Source organism: Aulostomus chinensis, chromosome 18 (assembly GCF_037954235.1).
Source record: "Aulostomus chinensis isolate RoL2024-O1b breed Wild chromosome 18, RoL_Achi_v1.0, whole genome shotgun sequence".
NCBI classification, from domain to species: Eukaryota; Metazoa; Chordata; class Actinopteri; order Syngnathiformes; family Aulostomidae; genus Aulostomus; species Aulostomus chinensis.
In genome coordinates, this window is record NC_141337.1 from 12,183,678 (window position 1) to 12,204,210 (window position 20,533).

At 44.2% G+C, this 20,533-nt stretch overlaps 2 protein-coding genes across 2 annotated transcripts in view; one reads left to right on the plus strand and one right to left on the minus strand.

Moving 5' to 3' along the window:
• Positions 1-2,133: 2,133 nt before the first annotated feature.
• Positions 2,134-16,000, plus strand: srebf1 (sterol regulatory element binding transcription factor 1). The gene is made up of 19 exons (XM_086184413.1): positions 2,134-2,489; positions 4,312-4,905; positions 5,717-5,892; positions 5,984-6,118; positions 6,306-6,524; positions 6,864-6,978; positions 7,309-7,466; positions 7,796-8,009; positions 8,108-8,292; positions 8,434-8,695; positions 9,024-9,190; positions 9,525-9,693; positions 9,793-9,901; positions 10,389-10,498; positions 11,383-11,515; positions 11,650-11,815; positions 12,441-12,656; positions 13,794-13,905; positions 14,296-16,000. The coding sequence occupies exons 1-19, from the start codon at positions 2,384-2,386 to the stop codon at positions 14,514-14,516; spliced, it is 3,567 nt and encodes a 1,188-aa protein (XP_086040539.1). The 5' UTR covers positions 2,134-2,383; the 3' UTR covers positions 14,517-16,000.
• Positions 16,001-16,885: 885 nt separating this feature from the next.
• The window catches only part of rai1 (retinoic acid induced 1), a 59,101-nt gene continuing 55,453 nt past the window's right edge, over positions 16,886-20,533 (minus strand). The window contains exon 5 of the mRNA XM_086185436.1: positions 16,886-18,773. Coding sequence (XP_086041562.1) covers positions 18,765-18,773 — 9 coding nt within the window. The 3' untranslated portion in view covers positions 16,886-18,764. The remainder of the gene's footprint in view (positions 18,774-20,533) is intronic.

Genomic DNA, 20,533 nt, shown 5'->3' on the forward strand with positions numbered 1-20,533 from the left:
TCGTCTGTGATCTCTGATAACAGCTCTGACTGAAGTGCGTCTTTGGTGTACCTAAGATCTCACTTTGAGGCGACGGCAAAAAAAAGGAAAAAAAAAAAGAGGAAGCAATCCCGCCTTCATTCCAGTTCTTTAGCTAATGTTTTGGTTTATTCTAAATTCGCTCTTTATCTGCACTTCAGATGTATTTTTCTTTCAGCCCACTAAGACCAAAACTGTTTTCAGTCAGTGTCAGTATGGGCCTGATGCGAGAGGCAATGGTGTTGCTTAATTTCTTTCTATGTTATCAATATGATTAAAATATTTAAATGTATTTTAGCAGAGAAAATTAATTGATTAATGAGCTTTAACTTTTTGTTTTATACTGTTTGAGAAAATATGGTTATGTAGGTTTAATAAAGTTGCCAGGTGACTGATAGATCAACTTTACAATCATTGTGTCCACTTTGAAAACCATGCAGCCTGAACAAAGACAGTTACTAAAAATGTAACGGGAATGATTTTTTGTGTTTATATGTATTTCTAGACCTGTAACAGAGCGTACTGTTGTTACTTTTATGATTTTTTTTTTGTTTTTTTTGCAACATGTATTCCTCCTAATTCTGGCTTGGTCCTGGTGGTTACTGAATGTCTTTTAATACCGATGAGGCAGAACATTGAAGGGGTTACACCGTAGACGAGAGAGAGAGAGGTGTGTGTTTTCTGTTAGTCTGTCTGATTTGGCTGTGCCATCTGCTGCCATCATTGATTGTCAGGTATCTGTTCGACCTTATGCACGTATGTAACTGCCCAATAAAACACTAGCAGTGTGTGACCTCTACCTCATACTTGTTTGTGATTATTTTACACTTAATCGCGGTCTGCCGCTTCTCCTACACACGCTGATGCAACCCGCCCCCAATCTCACTACCAACTGGTTGTTCTTGGTCACATGAGACTCACCCCCTCTTTATGTGTGTGTGTGTATATATATATATATATATATATATATATATATACAATAGAGGTCTCCTGATCACCTGCATTTGCTTTTTAGTAGCACTGTCCTGTTTCCAATGCAAGAAATGCATTCTTAAACAAACACCCCATCACCCGCTATAGCCTTATAATATTCCTCCTCTGCTCCCATACTGACAACTTTGCCATGCTACTTTAGGTCAGTGACCTAATTCCCTTCCATGACATCGAGGAACTCCTCCGCTGTATACAAATGACATTGTATAGTTTCAAAGTTGATGTTTTTCTTTCACACCGTCCCTTTATGTGTTTACATTCTTTCCGAAGTTCAGTGTTTTCTTGAACAGGAATTTAACGTTGTTAAGTTAAAATGTACCAGGGAAATTAGTTTTTATGTTCGAAGTTTTTGTGTGCTAAAAAATAGTTGTAATACAGGTTGTTCATCATCATCATCATTATTATTATTATTATTATTATCAATATTGTCATTATGTGATATCCAATTTTAGACACCTGTGTCCACTTCTGATTGTTTCACTGCTGCAACTGCCACTACTTTACGAGTGGAGAAACACATGATGTAATCACTAGAGTCAGAGATGTGATGTCAGATCACCCCACTCGGTTTCTAAGCTTCTCATTGGACGATTTTACTGGTTCTACAGGAGGAGCCGCCGCTGCGAGTCAAACAAACTTGAACTTTATTAGCATACGCTTGCTCTTCTCTCATTGGCCGTGGATGGCAAGCCCACAATAAATATATCCATGCCGTTTCCCTAAAAAATATTTAGGGAAACATTTATGCCTGGCATTTGTGAAACCCATACAGAGTTTATGTTATTGTTGTTGGGCTGGATTATTATTGTTATATGTATTACATGCTTCACATCGCAATACTTTACGCGGAAAATAGTCATTCTCACAGTTCACGTAACATGTCTTCATATATGTGCTCTGGAGATATTCATTGCTTTGTCTAATGCCTTAATAACAATGCCTCACTCTACAATTTTCTTTAGAACTACATCTCCTTCGTCCATCATGTTGATATTCTCTAACAGAAAACCAAAACAATCCTGAAACACGGACAAGGGGAGATTCCCGTTCCGAGGCTGTGATTGGCCGCAACGCCTGCCTGTCATTGTCGAAGGCGGGTCGGGTTCGCTTCGGCGGTAGTCAGGTTAGGCTGGACCGAGCTTCAGTGTTTGTCTTGGCTTGACAAGTTTCCCCTGAACGATCATGGGGGTAGCGGTGACTGGCTAGTTGACAAAATCGGCAGAAAAGTTTCAGCTCACTCTCGGCGCATGTTTCAGGTAGATTTGGGGTCTTGGTATTTGTAGCTATCTGAGAGGTTCCTGGATTTTTCCCCCCACCGTGATTTGTATCAACCACTCAAGTCTGCATTGGATGGTCAGGCACAACTGTGAAGATGAACAACCTGTCGTTTGACGATCCCTCGTTGGATAATCTGGATCCAACATTGTCGCTTAATGACCCCAGCGATATTGACACGGCTCTCTTAAACGACATTGATGGTAAGAAACCACAATTGTGGCTACTAGCTAGCTAGCCAACTCAGTCACGGTAATATGTTTATTTTTACACATGTGTACCAATGACACTGGTCGTGCATTGCTTTGTTTTCACTTGTCCGGCTTGGATTATTTCCAGTATATTAAATACTTTATAAAATAAAAAAGGCCAGTGTCTCCACTGTGTGTATCCAATTTGATATACATTGTAGATTTTAGCACTTAAAGTAGCTTTAACTAGCTAACCATTTGCTGGTTTCCTCTCAAATTGGCTGAGCTGAAATTGTATGCAATTAGAATAATATACGTATTTTTTTGTTTATTTTTGTGCTCTTACAACAACTTCTCCTAATAATGCATAATAGGTCTGCCTGATACACAAAGCAGGTTAGCTAGGTGAGGCTAGCATGCTAACATGATCGTGGGGGCGCCCCGCCCCCAGCCTGCTCCACAGACAGGGGTTACTGTCGTTCATTCCACCTTGCTAGGTTCACACAGTCTATGGTGGCTCATTTGTTCAAGCCTTCACAAATTGTTTGACTGAACAGAATTTATCCTTTCTTTCCATACTGATTTAGTGCATTGTGCGTAATGTTAACTCTTATTCATTTGAACCGCCTGCGTTCTGTAATTTTAGGGATATAATTAAAACCTCAAACAATGGTATTACCCAGGTGTAATATTTTTTTTAACTTTTTTACGTACTTGCTTTTTTAATGTTAGATATGTAATTGTCTGGAATTAAAAAGACTTGGGAAAAATGCACTCAACAACTCTGCAAATGCGCTCAGTAGCGTCCCAAGTATGACCGACAGTAACCTCCCTGTGTGATGCTGCCACAGACGGCGCACCCTCCCTTTCCGTCTTGGACTGATCGGCATAGCAAGTCTCCGAGACGCACTCTGATTGGTCAAGAACGATCACCTCATATAAAACGCCGGTTTACAAATCCAGGCTGCTGTGTTTGACTGCACATACACAGACACACACACACACACACACATAACACACACTCAGGTTTTCCAATATATGGGAAAAAACACAGGTCATATTCAGCGATTTGTAATCATTCAGCTTATTTTCAGAAAAAGGATGTAACAGTTCCGTGGAAACCCTATTGTTTTTTTTTCCCAAATAAATTCCAAGTAGGACCCAAATAAAGTAAAGAAGTTTACTTTTAAACAGACTGTTTGGCAATTTCCATTGCATTTTATTCATAAAAAACAATTGTGACACAAGTGTTTAGTTTTGTGGCATTTATAATTTTTTTTTTTTTTTTTTTTTTAATCTCAGTGATGATTACTGCAAGCACTGCTCAAGTGTAGAATTGAGTGCAGGATACCCAGTTTACTATTAAGTGTTTTTTGATGATGAGTAGAGTTGGAGTTTCCCCAAACATGCCTTGCCCTTTATATTCAGAGCCATTTCTTTTCATAGGGCTGTACACTTTTGAAAGACAATATCGAGTTCTGACGATTTTGACTGCTTTTGCAATTGGATATGATGTGCAACACTGTTATTATTTTCATTGAAAAACTCAACAAATGCTGAGGGTGTGATTTGTGTGTGTGTGAAGATCTGTGTCAAACAAAGATGTCTAAGTCCGTAGGATATAAAGTGAGGGCAGTATTTTATTAAAAGTGCACATTTGAACACACAAGGGGTCTTCAACAAATATTTTGCTTTCCTTCCAAGTTGTCCTTTTGATAAATCAATTGTCCTAACATGTAACTCTCACGCTGAAGCTGTAAAACTCACCATATGTGACTATTTTCATTAGTGTTTAATTAGTTAATAAGACTAACAGTGACTCTGGTGTCTCCAGACATGCTGCAGCTCATCAACAACCAGGACATGGAGTTTGGAGGACTGTTTGACAACCCTCCGTACACAGGGCCTACACCCAACCAGGAGCTCCCTTGTTTGACCCAGTCCATCACCACAGCAGCCCCCCCTCCCTCCACCACCACCACCACTACCACCACCCCTCCATCCTCTTCTTCCTCCTCTATCCAGAGCAGTACCCCCCACCTGGATGCCCTCCTTGGTCCTCCCATCACCCGTAGCTCCTCTACTCCAGACAAGGCCTTCCAGCCCCCCACCTTCCAGCAGTCCCCACTTGCCCAGATACCCAATGCCCCCCTGAGGCAGCAGCCAACCTCCCCACAGCCGGCTCAGAGCCTCAGACACACCAAGGTGGAACAGCCCCAACCTATTCTCAGTCAGTCTACTCCAACCCATCCAGCGTCACCTCTGAACTCACCAGGACCCAACCCAGTGTTCAGCTCCTCACCCCAGACGCTTTTCACCTCTTCTGCACCTCAGACCCCACCACAGCCCCAACCCCAACCCCAGGCCCAGCAGGCCCCGCTGCAGACCCAACAGACCCGGACCAGTTACAGCCAGAACAGCTACACAGGTAACAAGTGCTGTTTGGTTTATCTCGGTAAACATTGTGTTTTATCTTTTTATAAGGAAGAAGACAGAAAATCTTGCTTGTGGTAGTAAATGCAGATGCAGTGCATCCTTTTAGTACTCCTTGAGAAATTTCCCCAGTCTTGTAACTGGTGCAATGGATTGCAATCACCGTCCCTGTTGGAGCTGATAAGTCACCTGATGTGACACACTGAATGTTGCTATCAGTGGTTTCTAATGAGATAGCAGGTCACCCAGTGGTCTACAAACCTATAACCAGGTGGTGACAGAGTCTCATGGTCCTGCCTCTGTGTTCCAACTGTATAGATGAATATACTGCATACACCAACTTGTTCAGGCTTATGTGATTGTAACCTCACCGTTTCGTTTTTTTCCCAGGAGCACTTGGAAAAATAATTGGGCTCACTTAAGCATCATTGAGTGTACCAATTTGACAGATTTAGAATCACACAAAATTTACTGAGGGGGAATTTTTTTTTTTTTTTTGAAGAAATACTTTCATTGCATTTTGTTGTCCAAGTGAGAGCTAAAAAGCAGATGATACATTTTTTTTTATCGAACTATTTCTGAAATGTCACGTGCAAATTGCTTTCAGTAGATTCTTATCACACAAACCAGTATGTTGAACATCTGTTGGATTATTTGGCATGTGATATTCTGTACCAAGCAGATAGCGTGATATTTTTGATACATCCATATATAAAAAAAAAGACTTAATTTTTGATCATGTTGCCCTGTCCTTGTGAGGCTGAACAAAGTCGCTGTGTTTTGTTTTTTGTTTTTTTCCCCCCTAGCTGGGAGTCCTGGCAGTGTGAGCCAACCAGCCCCCAGCTTGTCTTCCTCACCTCCGAGTGTTCAGCCAGTGGCTATTCCCGCTCCGCTCGGAGGACTCACCACCACCTCTCCTCTGCTGGCCACGTCGGCAAGCCCACCAGCTCAGACCATCGCACCTCATGTACAGCAAGTACCTGTAAGTGTGCACTCGCTGGATTTGTAGTTCTAGTATCAGATTTCAAGTTAATCTCTTCTAATGTGTGTGTGTGTGTGTGTGTGTTTCTCAGGTGTTATTACAACCTCAGTTCATCAAGGCTGAATCTCTGCTGTTGACCACTCTGAAGCATGACCCCTGCATGGTCACGGTGTCGTCGCCCTCATCCCTGGCCACCACCACCCCAGTGCAGAGCACCTCACTGCAGGTTGGCACATTCCGCAATTTAGTTCAATCATTCCTGCAGTGTACGTAGAAGAGAAATGTGACATCACACTCACAAGGGCAAAGTTCAGAACGGTAATTAGAACAGAGAAGTACATTAAGCTAAAATGATTATGAAGCCATCATCCAAGTGCATTTTTGACCTCGTGCCTCTCCTCCTACCTCCTCAGGCTTTTATGGGCGGGGGTACAATCCTGACCACCGTACCCGTCATGGTTGACACAGACAAGCTGCCAATCAACCGCATCGCCATCACTGGTAAGCCAGCTGGCCTGCCGCACAAGGGAGAGAAGCGCACTGCTCACAACGCCATCGAGAAACGTTATCGCTCCTCCATCAATGACAAAATTGTGGAGCTGAAAGACCTGGTGGCGGGAACTGAAGCCAAGGTAGGAAAAAGTATCTTCCTTAGTATCACTGCAATATCTTTGATGAAGATTAATAACATGCTGATTGAAATTATAGACTCCTATTATAACTAGTGGGGAAAAAAGTAAATGATCAAATTTTTGATCTGGTATCTAGTTGCTGCCAGTAAAAGGAAAGTAAACAGTTGATGCTAACTACTATGTGTTATGATGTACTTTATCAATCAGATATGGTGACAGACTTGACAATAGGGCCCTACTTTTAAACTGGGTTCAGCTCAACAGCCATGAACTATTATAACATATACTATTTTTATCAGTTATTTTGGGGAATTAATTCTTTCTTTTCTTCCGCTACAGCTCAACAAGTCTGCAGTGCTGAGGAAAGCCATCGACTACATCCGTTACCTTCAGCAGGCCAACCAGAAACTCAAACAGGAGAACATCGCTCTAAAAATGGTCGCCCAGAAAAACAGTAAGCGCTTAAAACCTCTTTTTTTTTATATATATATTCCTTAACCACCTCCCCGCGGTTTATTTTATCTTCCTCGGAAGGAAGTCATTCAGTTGACCTTTCATGATGAGGTCTATTGATGGCTCCTGTTATCCTGGAATGACAAGTACAAACAGTCTTAATGGCCTATAAATAAGTGAGTTACGGTTAAAGGTGTCTCTGCTTTTCTACCCCTGATTGAGTGCCAAGTGCTCTTCTGGACGTTCCTCATATATATATATATATATATATATATATATATATATATATATATATATTTTTATTATTTATTTATTTATTTATTTATTCCAGAGTCTCTCAAGGACCTGGTTGCCATGGAGGTTGACGGACAGGCTGATGTGAAGAGCGAGCTGCCCACCCCGCCAGCCTCTGATGTGGGCTCCCCTACTTCATTCTCACATTGTGGCAGTGACTCAGAACCTGACAGTCCGATGGGGGAGGATATGAAGGTACGCAGCTCTCACCTGAACTCTAGACAGCAATCTGGAGTAGATGTCTGAGCTTTTGTTCCAGCTGTTTAATTTAGATAACCATCAAAAGTTCAAAGGTTTACAGGAGTTTAAAAGTAATGCCTCAGAGTTTTAGTTGTGACTCAGATCTGTTAATCTGATTCTACCTACATTGAATAAATGATCTCAGCAATAAATCAGATATGAGCCTTAAGGTTTACAGAGTGACCCACCTGATTATAAACCAGTCAACATAGTTATCATCTCTATGGTGATGTGATATGTGTGAATACCTTTTTTTTTTTTTTTGCTTTGTTTTGTTTTTTCAGCCTAATGTAGGCACATTGGACAGATCTTCAGCTAGCAGCAGCGCCGGCGGCATGCTAGACCGTTCCCGCATGGCACTGTGTGCCTTCACCTTCCTCTTCCTCTCCCTCAACCCCCTGGCCGCCCTGCTCTGTTCATCCGGCAGCAGCTTGGCTGGTAGCACGGCTGCTGCCAACCATCTGGCGGGCAGGAACATTCTGGGTGTGGACATTACAGGTATGAGCGGCATAAATGTTGGCAGGGAGACAGAACGCACGGTTTCACATCATAAAAGGCTGCTCAAGATGCTCACAGTTCAAAATGATCTTTTCTAGCTGACTCATGGGGCTGGATGGATTGGATGCTACCAACTATACTGGTGTGGCTGCTGAACGGGATCCTGGTGTCGGGAGTTCTGATCCGACTGTTGGTGTATGGAGAGCCTGTAACCAGACCACACTCAGGATCCTCAGTCTTGTTCTGGAGGCACCGCAAACAGGCTGACCTTGACCTTGCAAGAGTATGTGGATTTAGCTGATCGAAGAGCTTGATCCTCACCAGAACATATAATCAACTCAAAGCAGATTCAACAAGAAAGCCAAGAGCAACACCTCTCTATCTTTTCTTCCTCATCATCTCTGATGTCTTACTCCCATCATAGGGGGATTTTGCCCAGGCCAGTCAGAACCTCTGGACTTGTCTGAAAGCACTGGGTCGTCCTCTCCCCACCTCCCAATTGGACCTTGCCTGTGCAGCATTGTGGTCCCTTCTACGATTCTGCCTCCAGCGCCTCTGGGTGGGCCGCTGGCTGGCTGCAAGGGCAGGAGGGCTGAGATCTAACCGCCCCCTACAAGAGGACGCCTGCAGGAGCAGCAGGGACGCAGCCCTGGTTTACCACCGCCTTCATCAGCTGCACATGACAGGTCGGTCGGTGGGAAAAACTGTGCTTCTAAATTAAATCTGTGTGCAAGACTGAACACTCTCGGGTGGCATAATCAAGAGTGATTAAGCAGAAACTCAGCCCCCTGCTTTTTTTTTTTTTTTTTTTATTAAAAAGTCAGCTTATGTTGATTTTCTGCCAATAAAAGGTTTCTACTAAAGATGCAAAAAAAAAAAAAAGATGAAGCTCAAGTAATTGGTGTCAGACCATTTTTGTGATTTGTTTTATCAGCATGACTCATGTCTATTTGCTGAACTACTCTCTGTGAAATGGCATGTTTTAATGAAAGGCCTACTTTCCTGTCCACGCAGGTAAACTGAATGGCAGCCACCTGTCTGCGGTGCACATGGCTCTCAGTGCAGTGAACCTGGCTGAGTGCGCCGGTTCCTGTCTGCCTGTCGCTACGCTGGCTGAAGTTTACGTCTCCGCAGCTCTACGGGTCAAAGCTAGCCTGCCGAGAATCCTCCACTTCACCTCTGTATGTCCTTCATGTAACACGTGAATGTTTTATTTTGTACGGATTCAAGCAGCATTTTTGTGTAGCTTCATAATACATTAAAGCACTGAAACGTTTATTTGCTTTAACTGGTGATCATCACACGGACTGTTAAAAGTTCTCAGTTGAAATGCAGCCCTCTTGAGAGACTGTGATAAGTTGATTAAAGTGAATTGTAAAAATGATCATGAGACTAAGCTGAACTAAACTGAACTGAAACCTAATTGTTAGGCCGTATGCTGCATCTTTGTCCTAACAGATATGCAAGAACAGAACGCACACAACTTAACTTTGGTCCTGTTTTCTTTATATGTAGCGTGTGTTCCTGAGCAGTGCCCGCCAGGCCTGCCTGTCATCTAGTGGCAGTGTGCCTCCGGCTATGCAGTGGCTCTGTCACCCACTGGGTCACCGTTTCTTTGTGGATGGAGACTGGGCTATCCGCAGTATTCCCAAAGAAAGCATCTACAGCCAGGCTGGCAATACTGGTCAGTGTAGACAAACAGCTGACCGTGAGGGACTTTGTTATCTAAGGCCTAGATCTGTCTTTTGTACTCATGCAAGCATTTGGGTTTCTCCTCTTGCAGTGGACCCTCTGGCGCAGGTGACTCAAGCATTCAGAGAACATCTCCTGGAAAAGGCTCTGTACTGTGTCGCTCAGCCGCGTGGAGAGAAATGTCCCAACCAGGGCGAAGGGTGAGGAAACCTCGTCAGCGTCCAACCAGTCGCTACCCTTTAGTTTTAGTGTGTGCTTTCAATATCGGGCCAAACCACCATTAAAAGCACGATCATGTACTGAGCAGACACGCCACATCACTGATTTTATAACGATATCAAAGAGCCCTTGCTTAATAAGTGTTGTGGCTGCTCACTGTGTACTGGGCGATTGATTAGATTATATTCTAATTTGTTATCACCGCGTAGAGTACAGAGTGCACTGAAATAAAGTTTGGATCTGATGAGTACAAAAAGAGGCAGGAAAATGCAGTGCAGTGTATTTGACGCGAGTCAAAGAGTGAAAGAAGGTTGTTGTTTTTTTTACAAATATCAGTACTTTTGACACAAAAACAACCAAAGAAATAAAAGTAGTGTTGCTAATGGTAGTTTTTATTTTGTTGCAGCAGAAGAATAACGTGTGTGTGTGTGTGTGTGTGTGTGTGTGTGTGTGTCCGTCCCTCCTCAGGGAGTATGCTGATGCACTGGAATATCTCCAGCTGCTGATCAGCGCGTCTGATGCGGCTGGTGCCACTTCCCAGTCCTTCGCTATCGGCTCCAACATGGCAACAGTGACTGGTAAGGCAGCTGCAGTATCTGTCAACAGTTGTCTATTTTTATATATCAAAAGATGAAATTGACCTTGTGACGAAGAAATGTCTAAATTAGGATTGCAATGCAACATAAGCTTTCATCATTTAATATCACAACTAAAAACTTAAGTGCCTGCCATTAGCAGCAGTTTTATTATTCTGGCTGACCTTTTTAGTTTTACTTGAATGCATCAGCAAATCAAGCGTACATGTGGGTTCCCGACTCCATCACTGATTACATTTGCTTTTCCTGCATCTTCTCTTCATGTGGTGGTTTCTATACTGCGCTTGCAAACTGAGAAGTTGGAAGATAAAGTTCATGTTCTACTGAGTTCAAGTAGTTGGATAGTGGAATTCTTCTTGCTTTCATCTGGACTGACTTCAAACCCTCCCACTACTTCACTTCGCTCTCACTGATCGCTCATCAGAGCAAAGAGGGGGACAGGTGAATGGGAGGCATCCACTAGATTGCTTTATCTATCTTCAGCGCTGTCAAATTGGTGATCACCTTTAGACGTGGGAGGGAGAGAGAGGCTGTTTGGGGATTTTAATAGGAGATATTTCTTGGCAGGTTCAGTTTGGTGTGTGTGTGTGTGTGTGTGTGAGCGATAAATGAAGCGTTTTTTTTTTTTACGAGAGTCGTCAATATGGCTGCTTTCTCTCAGCATGTCGTGAATATGCTGGCAGGGGAAGACAGATTGATTCAGAGGTCAAAACACAGACAGCAGATGTCTGGATGTAATGGAATGAATGTTAAAACTGAAAGTGGGCAGTAAGGGATTCAAATATTTGTGCTTGTCTTTTTGTGTGTGTTGTGTGTGTGTGTGTGTCTGTCTGTCTGTCTGTCTGTCTGTCTGTCTCAACTTCCAGGCTGCGACCCCCACTCCAAGTGGTGGTCTTCAGTCACTGTGGTGATCATCAACTGGCTCCAAGGAGACGACACTGCAGCGAAGAGATTGTATCCAACTGTGGAACACCTGCCCCGCACTTTGCAGAACGCAGAGTGAGTTGAACATAGACAAATTGAAGACGTTTCTTGTAATGCCACCCAGAGGACACATGTGCACATCGCCACTTCTTTAACTTGTGGGGTTTTTTTTTTCTCTCTCTCCCCCCTCCCCCTCCACAATCTGTCAGGAGCCTTCTGCCTAAGGCATGTCTGAACACTTTCAGGGCGGTACGGGCTCTGCTGTCCAAGCCAGAAAACTGCCAGTTAAGTCTAAGCTACAGCGACAAGGCCAGCACCCTGCTCAGAGACAGCCTCAACCTAGGACCACACTGCCACAGCTCTAGTTTAGACAAGGTACACACACACACACACACACACACACTTGCAAATGTGTACTCGTAAAAGTCGTTGATTTTTATTATTCCTATGAGGGCTGTTTGTTTGAGGGCGATGGCATTTGCATTGAAATTCTTTCTTTTTTCAAACCTCTAACAGTGACAGATGTGCCGACACATGTGTGTGTATAAAGTTGTAAACAGAGGAAATTGCCCACACACATGCATAATCAGTGTACACACACGCACATACAATTTTCACAGTACAAAGCCCCGTAGCAAGTCCCCTCTGATACTACAGCGTCCTGTCCTCTGGTGTTAAGCAGATGGTTATGCTGGTGGATGGGTGTGTGTGTGTGCGCGCGTGCGTGGGTGTGGGTGTGTGTCTATGACCAGAGCTGTGGTGCATTGTAGTTGCATTGCATGTGTGTCTCAATGTAGTGCAATGTACCTGCAGTGCAACACAGAGCTGGGCCACAAACAGCAGATCACATACAAGTGCAAAATGTAACAAACCAACAATTACATCTATTCTTATAGAAGGTTGTTGGAGACACTTGTGGAATTCCAGTTTATTTACATCAGTCAGCAGGGTGCATCACCCTCTTCTAGTCCTCTTGTAAACCCTGAACATTTCCCCGCAGGTTGTCCAGTTGCTGTTGGGTGACCTGCTGTTGGTGATGAGGACTAACGTGTGGCGTCTGCAGCAGCAGGGGGCTGCTCCAGCAGGGTCAGGTTCAGTGGGTGCCAGCAACCCTGTGGGGGTCCACCAGGCCTCCCCGCCAGAGCTCCAAGGCTTTCAGCAGGATCTCAGTTCCTTACGCAAGCTGGCGCAGAGCTTCAGACCTGCAATGCGAAGAGTACGTTAAAAAAACAAAAAGTTAGACAAGTCATTGTAGCCCTTTTTACTCCGAGGGAGCAGATTTCAGACACACTCTCACACATCCAAAGTCAAGCTGATGACACACACACACACACACGCACATGTTGTTGTGTTATGCTGTCATGCGCTATAGAAATGAGTTGGAATATTAGAATTTCATATTTTTGTCCAATTCCTGGTGATGCTGATTGATGCCAACATCTACCTGATATAGCACATCCAATGATTTTGTTTTTATCCGTCACTTACGTTTTCACCAGCTAGTGTCTAACTGCATGGGGGAAAAGAATAATACAAGGCCTACAATATTTCAGCACGTTTTTGGGTTATTATGCAGTTTTTTTTATTAAGTTAAATATTTAAACTCCTAAGGAAAACACTGACAATCTTATACACATTTAAACACACATGAAACACAGCTACCTCCCGCCCCCTCTGTTTCCCTCATTGATTTAGCCATGGTGTCTGTTGCAGTATGTGCATTGACATATTGATGTTTTTTGTTCTAAATTCCAAAAATGGGTGAAATCTTACTTCACTGCAGAGCACAAGAAGCGCTAAGCCCCGCCCTCCTGATCATTAGCATAATGGGCCCCTTTGAAGTGTAATTAGGTGTTAGTATCAAGTGGGTTTGTTATTTCAGCAGACAGAAATGCCATCTTTGCAATGAAGCTGTGGTCCACACATGACATCATGGATAGGTGCACGCATACACACAGAGGAAGTGAGTGGTGTGCTTTTAAACTGCTGGTTGTTGGTTAGCGTTCTGCTCAAGTTGTTGCTGTAAAAGAGGAAAGAAGCAGACTGTCACTAACTGTTGCATTATTTGTTAGTAGATGTGCTACTTTCTACTTCCTACCCGCCGCCATGGCTGCTAGGTTGAGCAGAAATCACCCTACACTATGCAAAATCACCCGCTACTAATATCCAACCAAGAGTGTTGGAGAGCGCACACACACCCGAGGCAAGTGTTTAGCAGCGTTGTTCACAAAGCTTCAAAGTCTCCTCTGAGGTAGAGCTGAACATTCTGTATGAGTCATCGCCAGCTTTCATCCCTCCTCCTCTTCCTCCTCCGACTCTTCTCTCATCTCTCTCTTCTCTCCATCCCTTCCAGTTGTTCCTCCATGAAGCTACAGCCAGGCTGATGGCAGGAGCCAGTCCCACCCGCACACATCAGCTCCTGGATCGCTCACTACGCCGCAGAGCAACTCCTGGAGCCAAGACAGGTGTGTGTGTACTTCTGTTGATTCTTGCTAATAATAAAAGCGGCATGGTTTTGTCAGCTTTGTCCTGTTGACATTTAGTTTGTAAAAGTGGGAGCTACGACATCTGGGTATTGGTTCCCTGTAATTTCTCATGCATGCCTAGGAAAGGCCGCTATTGTTAGCTGAGAGATGCAGACTGGCTGTAATCAGGTGGTATCGTCACAGTTGTCTGTCTCCCCCCCCCCCCCCCCCCCCCAACTGTTCTTTATAAAATCACATCTATAATTAAAGGGGAAAACACAGAAATCCAACTGGTGGCTAATGCCATCAGAAAAGCTCAGTTGAGTCACCCCAGTAACAACATCCTTTGTGTGTGTGTGTCTTTTTTTTCGGTTTTGTTTTGCCCTGCAGAGGAGTGCGAGACGCGGCCAGGCCAGCGGGAGCAGGCGGAGGCTGTGATGCTGGCGTGCAGCTACCTTCCCCCCTCCTTTCTGTCGGCTCCTGGACAAAGGGTGGGCATGCTGGCAGACGCCGCCCGCACCCTGGAGAAGCTGGGAGACAAGAGGACCCTCCATGACTGCCAACAAATGATCATCAAGCTGGGCAGCGGCACCACTGTCACCAACAGCTAGAGAGATGCGAGAGGGGGAGGGATGGGAGAGCCATGCGCTGTACATAGAACCATCTTTAACACACAGGAAGAGAATTATGCCCCCCGCCCCCCAAACACACACTCACACAACTACACAGACATTTTAGCGTGCAGCTGTTGAATATATTCAATAAACTATTCAGATTCCTATCAAACTGACTGATGGATTGTCCCTCCCTCCCACCACCCCCTCATCGGAAGGCGCTTGTAGAGGTCATACTCACGTTATTGTTGTTGTTGTTGTGGATTATTCCCGGAATAATGACAAGCTTGTGGGAAAGAGTTGCAGTGCCCCAGTTTGACCACAGAGGGGAGCCATCACAACCTCCTGGTGGAGAGTGTCGTGTGAATGTGGTGAGTGTGTGAAGCATGAAAGAGATATTGGCCCTGCATTGATTCAGTTTAGCCCCGCCCCCTCCTCCTTCCCCCCTGGAGTCTATGTGATCGATGCAGCTTCTACAGGCAGATTGCTCGGCAGGTCGGAGTGGCTGGCTCTTCTGATTGGCTGTAGAGTGAGAGACCTCTTGAGAGGAAAAAGACCAAACTCGGATTGGTCAGACTGTGGGCTTGTTCGGTGGGAAGCCGTAGCACAGGTTGTTGAAATAGCGGCGCCTTGTCTGTGTGAGACCTGATGTCACCCACTGAACAAGCCCTTTGTCCCTATCTGCACTAGGCCTGCGAGGCTGATTTCAATGAGATAATAAATAATATAGCTTTATGAGGTTATTTTCATAGAGGTTGTTTTTTTTTTCCAGTTTTGACATGTAAATATTTTAAAGTGTATTTATAATCTGTATAATTTTGATTAAGCAGTATTTTGCATAAGCAGAGTGATACTTTTGTTCCCATGAGCCTGTTTGTCTTTGGTAGCACTTGACCAGGCTGTACTCTATTGCCATGGCGACAGGCGTGTTGAACTAGCGGCAGTATCAACTTCCAGAAATTGACATTTGAGTCATGTGGTCTGACTCAAATTGACCTTTTACACTGTTGCACACGCGTGCACCAATGATTTTGACATGTTGACGGTGTTAAGTTGTGTCACAGCACATCAAGAACCATAAATGTGAACCTTGGATCACTTTTGTAATGTGTTACACAAGTCACGCAGACAATTGCAAAATAACTGACTGTTCCAAAGAGGATCTTCTCCTGCTTTTTCTTTTGTAGCTCCCAGCGAACCACCGGTAATTGTTGTTGTTGTTGTTGTTGTTGTTGTTGTTGTTGTTGTTTTTTAGAACAGTTCCAAAAAAGAAAAGAAAAAAAACTGGCATGTTATTTGTTCCAGGACCAGTAAATTTTGTTGTGTGTCACTATTGTGACAGACTGGGTTTGAAATGAATGCGAAGCGAAACATGTCTTAGAAGTATTGTTTCGTGTGTCCTCACATCTTTTCATCTCTTCCATGTTCTTGTTTTTCTTTCCTTGTATGATGTAAATATTAAAATATTTTTTAAAGAAGACTTTTGTGTTTCCCGTGATTTGTGTTCCAAAATCCATTTTACCCCCCCCCCCCCCAAAAAAAAATGTAATGAGTTGCCTGCAAGTTTCAAGGTCATGAAAAACCTGAAAAAGTCATGGAATTTGAAAGGGAAACTGAAAACAATATTTAAGCCAGAAAAATTTGGGGCAAGTTATGGCAACTGACTTTATGAATACCTGTGTCTTAAGAGTATATGGGGATCGGCTAAGATCAAATGAGAAACAAAAACTCTTGGTTGATTTGTACTAATTTACCTTTTATGTTGTAGCCTGTCAATAATCTTGAGCAAATACAGAGTTACGGCTGCACAGTAACGCCTGCATATTGCCAGATATTGGTCATTTCTGAAAGTTATAATTTCTATCTTGTCAAGGGTCGTGGGGGCTGGATCCTATCCCAGCAGCTTCAGGCGAGAGGCGGGGTTCACCCTGGGCGGGTCACCAGTCCATCACAGGGCCAACACATAGAGACAGACAACCATTCACACTCACAGTCACACCTACGGTCAATTTAGAGTATCAATCATCATCTTTAGGTCTTTGGACTGTGGGAGGAAGCTGGAGTACCAGAGAGAACCCACACAGGAACAGGGAGAACATGGAGACTCCACACAGAAAGATCCCGTGCTGGAGCCGGGGCTCGAACCCAGAACCTTCTTGCTGTGAGGCTACAGTGCTGACCACTGCACCACCGTGCCGTCCTGATCCAGGATTGTTCATCCCTATGTACAGAAGTAAACTGACTGCTGGTTTATCTTTTTAATTTCTTTTTCATATTTTTCATGTGTAAAGAGATTTTCCAATGAGTGACCTTCCTCAAAATTGTGGAAAAATTTGTAAAAAATGGAAAATTTCAATCTAAAAGACAGGAGCGGTGGTAGTAATAATTACAATTGGAGAATAATAACTTCTGGGTGGCTTATGGGAACAGCTGCACAAAGTTGTCTCTGGTGTGTGGATGTTCATGAGTGCATGTACAAGAAGAGACAAAAAAAAAGAAAAGAAAAGAAGAGCAGGCATCGGCCATAGCAGCATTGAAAGGTGCTGGTATATTTAACATTGGCGTTACAAAAAACATGTCAAACAAAGTGATGCTGAGTCATCGAGTCCAAACAAAGACATGAAAATCAATAAAACGGCATGCTCCAACTTAGGACAAGTGACATTCCCAAAAAAGATCATAATATTTTCATCAATGGATTCTTTTAATAATATTTTATAAGCAATAACATATTCCATTTTATATAAAATAAACATCTCTAGGAAATACTATACACAATTATATTAGTACATCACATCTTACATTTAAACAGCATCAAATACTTATATACACAATTAAATAATGAGCTTCATAAAAGAGAAAGTTTGGTGTGGCGTTTTTGCACTTTCTTTTATGCTCTAATACTTAAATATGTCTCCTTGACCAGTACTTTAAACTAACACCGGCGCAGGGTGCTGTTAGGTAGCACGGCAGAGTGAGAGAGGCTACATTTGAGATACACAAACAGACAGGTGCTTCATGAGAGCTCAACTGGATGTATATCGTTCTGCACGGGTGTGGTAAGTGAAGTAAGTATACATCATGGCGAACAGTAATACTTCTGAACTGTACATCGATAGAATGAAGTGAGATGACCTGATCTGCAACCTGTCACGTGATGATGATGATGATGATGATGATGATGATGATGATGGATTGATGGTGTTTACTGTACATACTGAATGTGCACACAGTTGAATGGTAGTTAACACTCTTAAATAGAGCCTTTTTTCATATCTCTTTTTTTTTTAATTATTAGTATTATTTCTGAAGAACACAAAGCCTGACATATACCAAGGGTGACTCAATGATGTTGTATAGTCATAATGCACACCAAAATACATCTCAGAAGATAAGATATTAAAATACTGCGTCCATTTTTTGTTAACTCTTCGATATCAGAATATTTAGAACCTGTAAAGCACATCATCATGTACAGTTTCCTGTTTTGTTTCATGTCGCCTCTCTTGTTTCAAACACATACATATTGAGATAGTACATCCAACGGTTGGCTGCTGTATTTCGATGCATGACATCTTGCATTGGAGATGCGCTTCTTCACACACGCACGTGCGCGCACACGTGCGCACACACACACACACGCAGGCACGCACACACGCACACTGATGACCTGGTTGTACAATGACAATTCTGTGACGATCACATGCAAGCGTGCACGCGCATGCACACGCGCACGCACACACACACACACACACACACACACACACACACACCACACACACACACACACACACATACACACACCCCTCTTGGCCCACAGACAAGGTGGCCAGATGGATGTTCCTGTCCAATCAGTGTCTGCCAGGTGTCTGAATATGATAGCAACCCATCCGAAGGCAGAACACATACACGCGTTCCTTGCTCTGCATTTCAAACAGCCCCCCCTGTGCGCTGGGCCCTAGGCGGCACATGGTCTCTAAAGAGCCGTCCATCCTCCTGTTAAACAGCGCCGCTGCCTTCTGCCTTCCAAGAACAGGCTCCGTTGAGAAAACACCGTTCCAGGCTGGGTTCACGGAGAAACTATTCTCCACCTCGATGCAGCCATGGCTCCCCCCCACCCCCGCCCCATTGGCTGACATGCTTGTCTGTCATCTGTCTGCCATTTTTTAATAGATTTTGTGGCTTCTTCGCCTTGCTGGATGGGTGGTGCCTGCCTGGCTGGATAGGTGGTGGAGATGGAATATCTTACAAATCCTGCAGAGAGAGACATAAATGCACATCATAAACATGCTGGTAGAAATGTCAGAGCTGAGCCAGAGGTTATGAGGTCTTCATTTTGTAGCCTGGCAGTCACATTTACTGGAATTTATGCTCTAAATGCACGTGTCATTCTATCATAAAACCAGGCAGAATGTCTTTTAATAATCTTAAATGCTGCAGCACTCATGCATGCTCGTGGAAGTGCCTCCCGCCGAAGCTCACGTGTGTGTGATCTCCCTCTTTTTGTCGAGTGTTTCTGTGCGGATCTGCAGTCATGGAAGTGAGCTGGCTGCAGCATGCAGGACTGGGGAGATGGATGCAGCTGGCCTGTGAAGCAGCTCCTCCGTGAAAGACACAGCAGGAACGCCCACTAATTGTGCTGGTGTGATGGTGGTACATTGTCCTCTGCAGCCCCCCTCCAAGTATCTCTCGTTCCCTTTCTGCCTTTCTCTTGAGCGTCCAGTTGCTTCTCTTCATCCTTGGGATGGAAGCTTTCCATTTCTTTAGTCGTCTCCCTCCTGCTGCGTTTACATCCCTGGAGTAACTCTCATTCTTCGGCACCTTCACTCTCTTGTTTTTTCTCTCTCCATTTGCTACATGTTTCTTTTGCCCCCCCTCTTTTCACTTTCTATCTCTCTTTTGTTCATTCTGTTGCTCTCTGACGTAACTGCCCCCATTTGTCTTTTGTTCCCACTCAACCGCAGCACAACACCGCCTGTTTTCCTTCCTCCTGCCTGACTCTCTCTGTCTCTCTCACTCATTATGTACAAACATACAGGTAACCAGTTAATGAACCTGTGTTGATGCAAACAGTGAGTCCCTCAACTGTAGAGAATCCAGAGTTGAAGGCATATGAGTGTGTGTGATTTCCCGCTATAATCCTGAAACTGAGTGAGCACATGGAGAGAGAGAGACTTTCATAGGGAGACCCTTGGGTGTGGTAGATACGTGCCTGTGTGTGTGTGTTCGTGTGTGTCTGCTCCTCACTTTGATTAGGCTACTCAGTGTAAATTGGTATGGCGTAGACCCACACACACACACACACACACACACACACACGCACGCACGCCCACACACACACACACACACACACACACACGCACACACACACAAACAGCCTCAGATCCCTCAGCTGATGACAGCTCTGCCTTCTCCCACTAACAACAATCTCCCTCTGTCTTGTTCTCCTTTTTCTCTCCGTTTCTCACACTCTGCTCATTTCATCTGCTCAGACATGGGAGTTGAGGTGAAGAGAGGCGGGGAGAGGAGTAGAGAGGAGATAAGAGAGAACGAGGGAGAAAGAGATAGAGGAAGGGATGAGGAGGGATGAAGGGAGGATGACTGGAAATGGAAAAGGGAACTCACAAGAGATGAGAGGTGAAACCGAGTGAGAGACGGAGGGAGTTGGAACAGCAGGGGAGCGTAGAGGTAAAATAACGGGAGTAGGGAAATAGGAAGATATAACGAGAGAACGAAAGAGAGTGGGAGAGAATGTGTGAGGAGGGTAGCAGGCAGCGATGGTGGGTGGGGTGTTTTGATCAGCAGCCAGCTTTTCATCACTGTCAGTCTGCACAGAGGAGAGCAGGAACAGAGGAGTGAGGGAGGGAGGGAGGGAGAGAGAGATGCAGAGAGGGGAGGGAGGAAGGGAGGCTACTGCCACTGCTGCCTCAATGCACCGATGCTCCCTGCTGAATGTCAGCATCTCACTCTCTCTCTACCTCCCTCCACCCCTCCTTCTCCGTTTGACCTTCCTC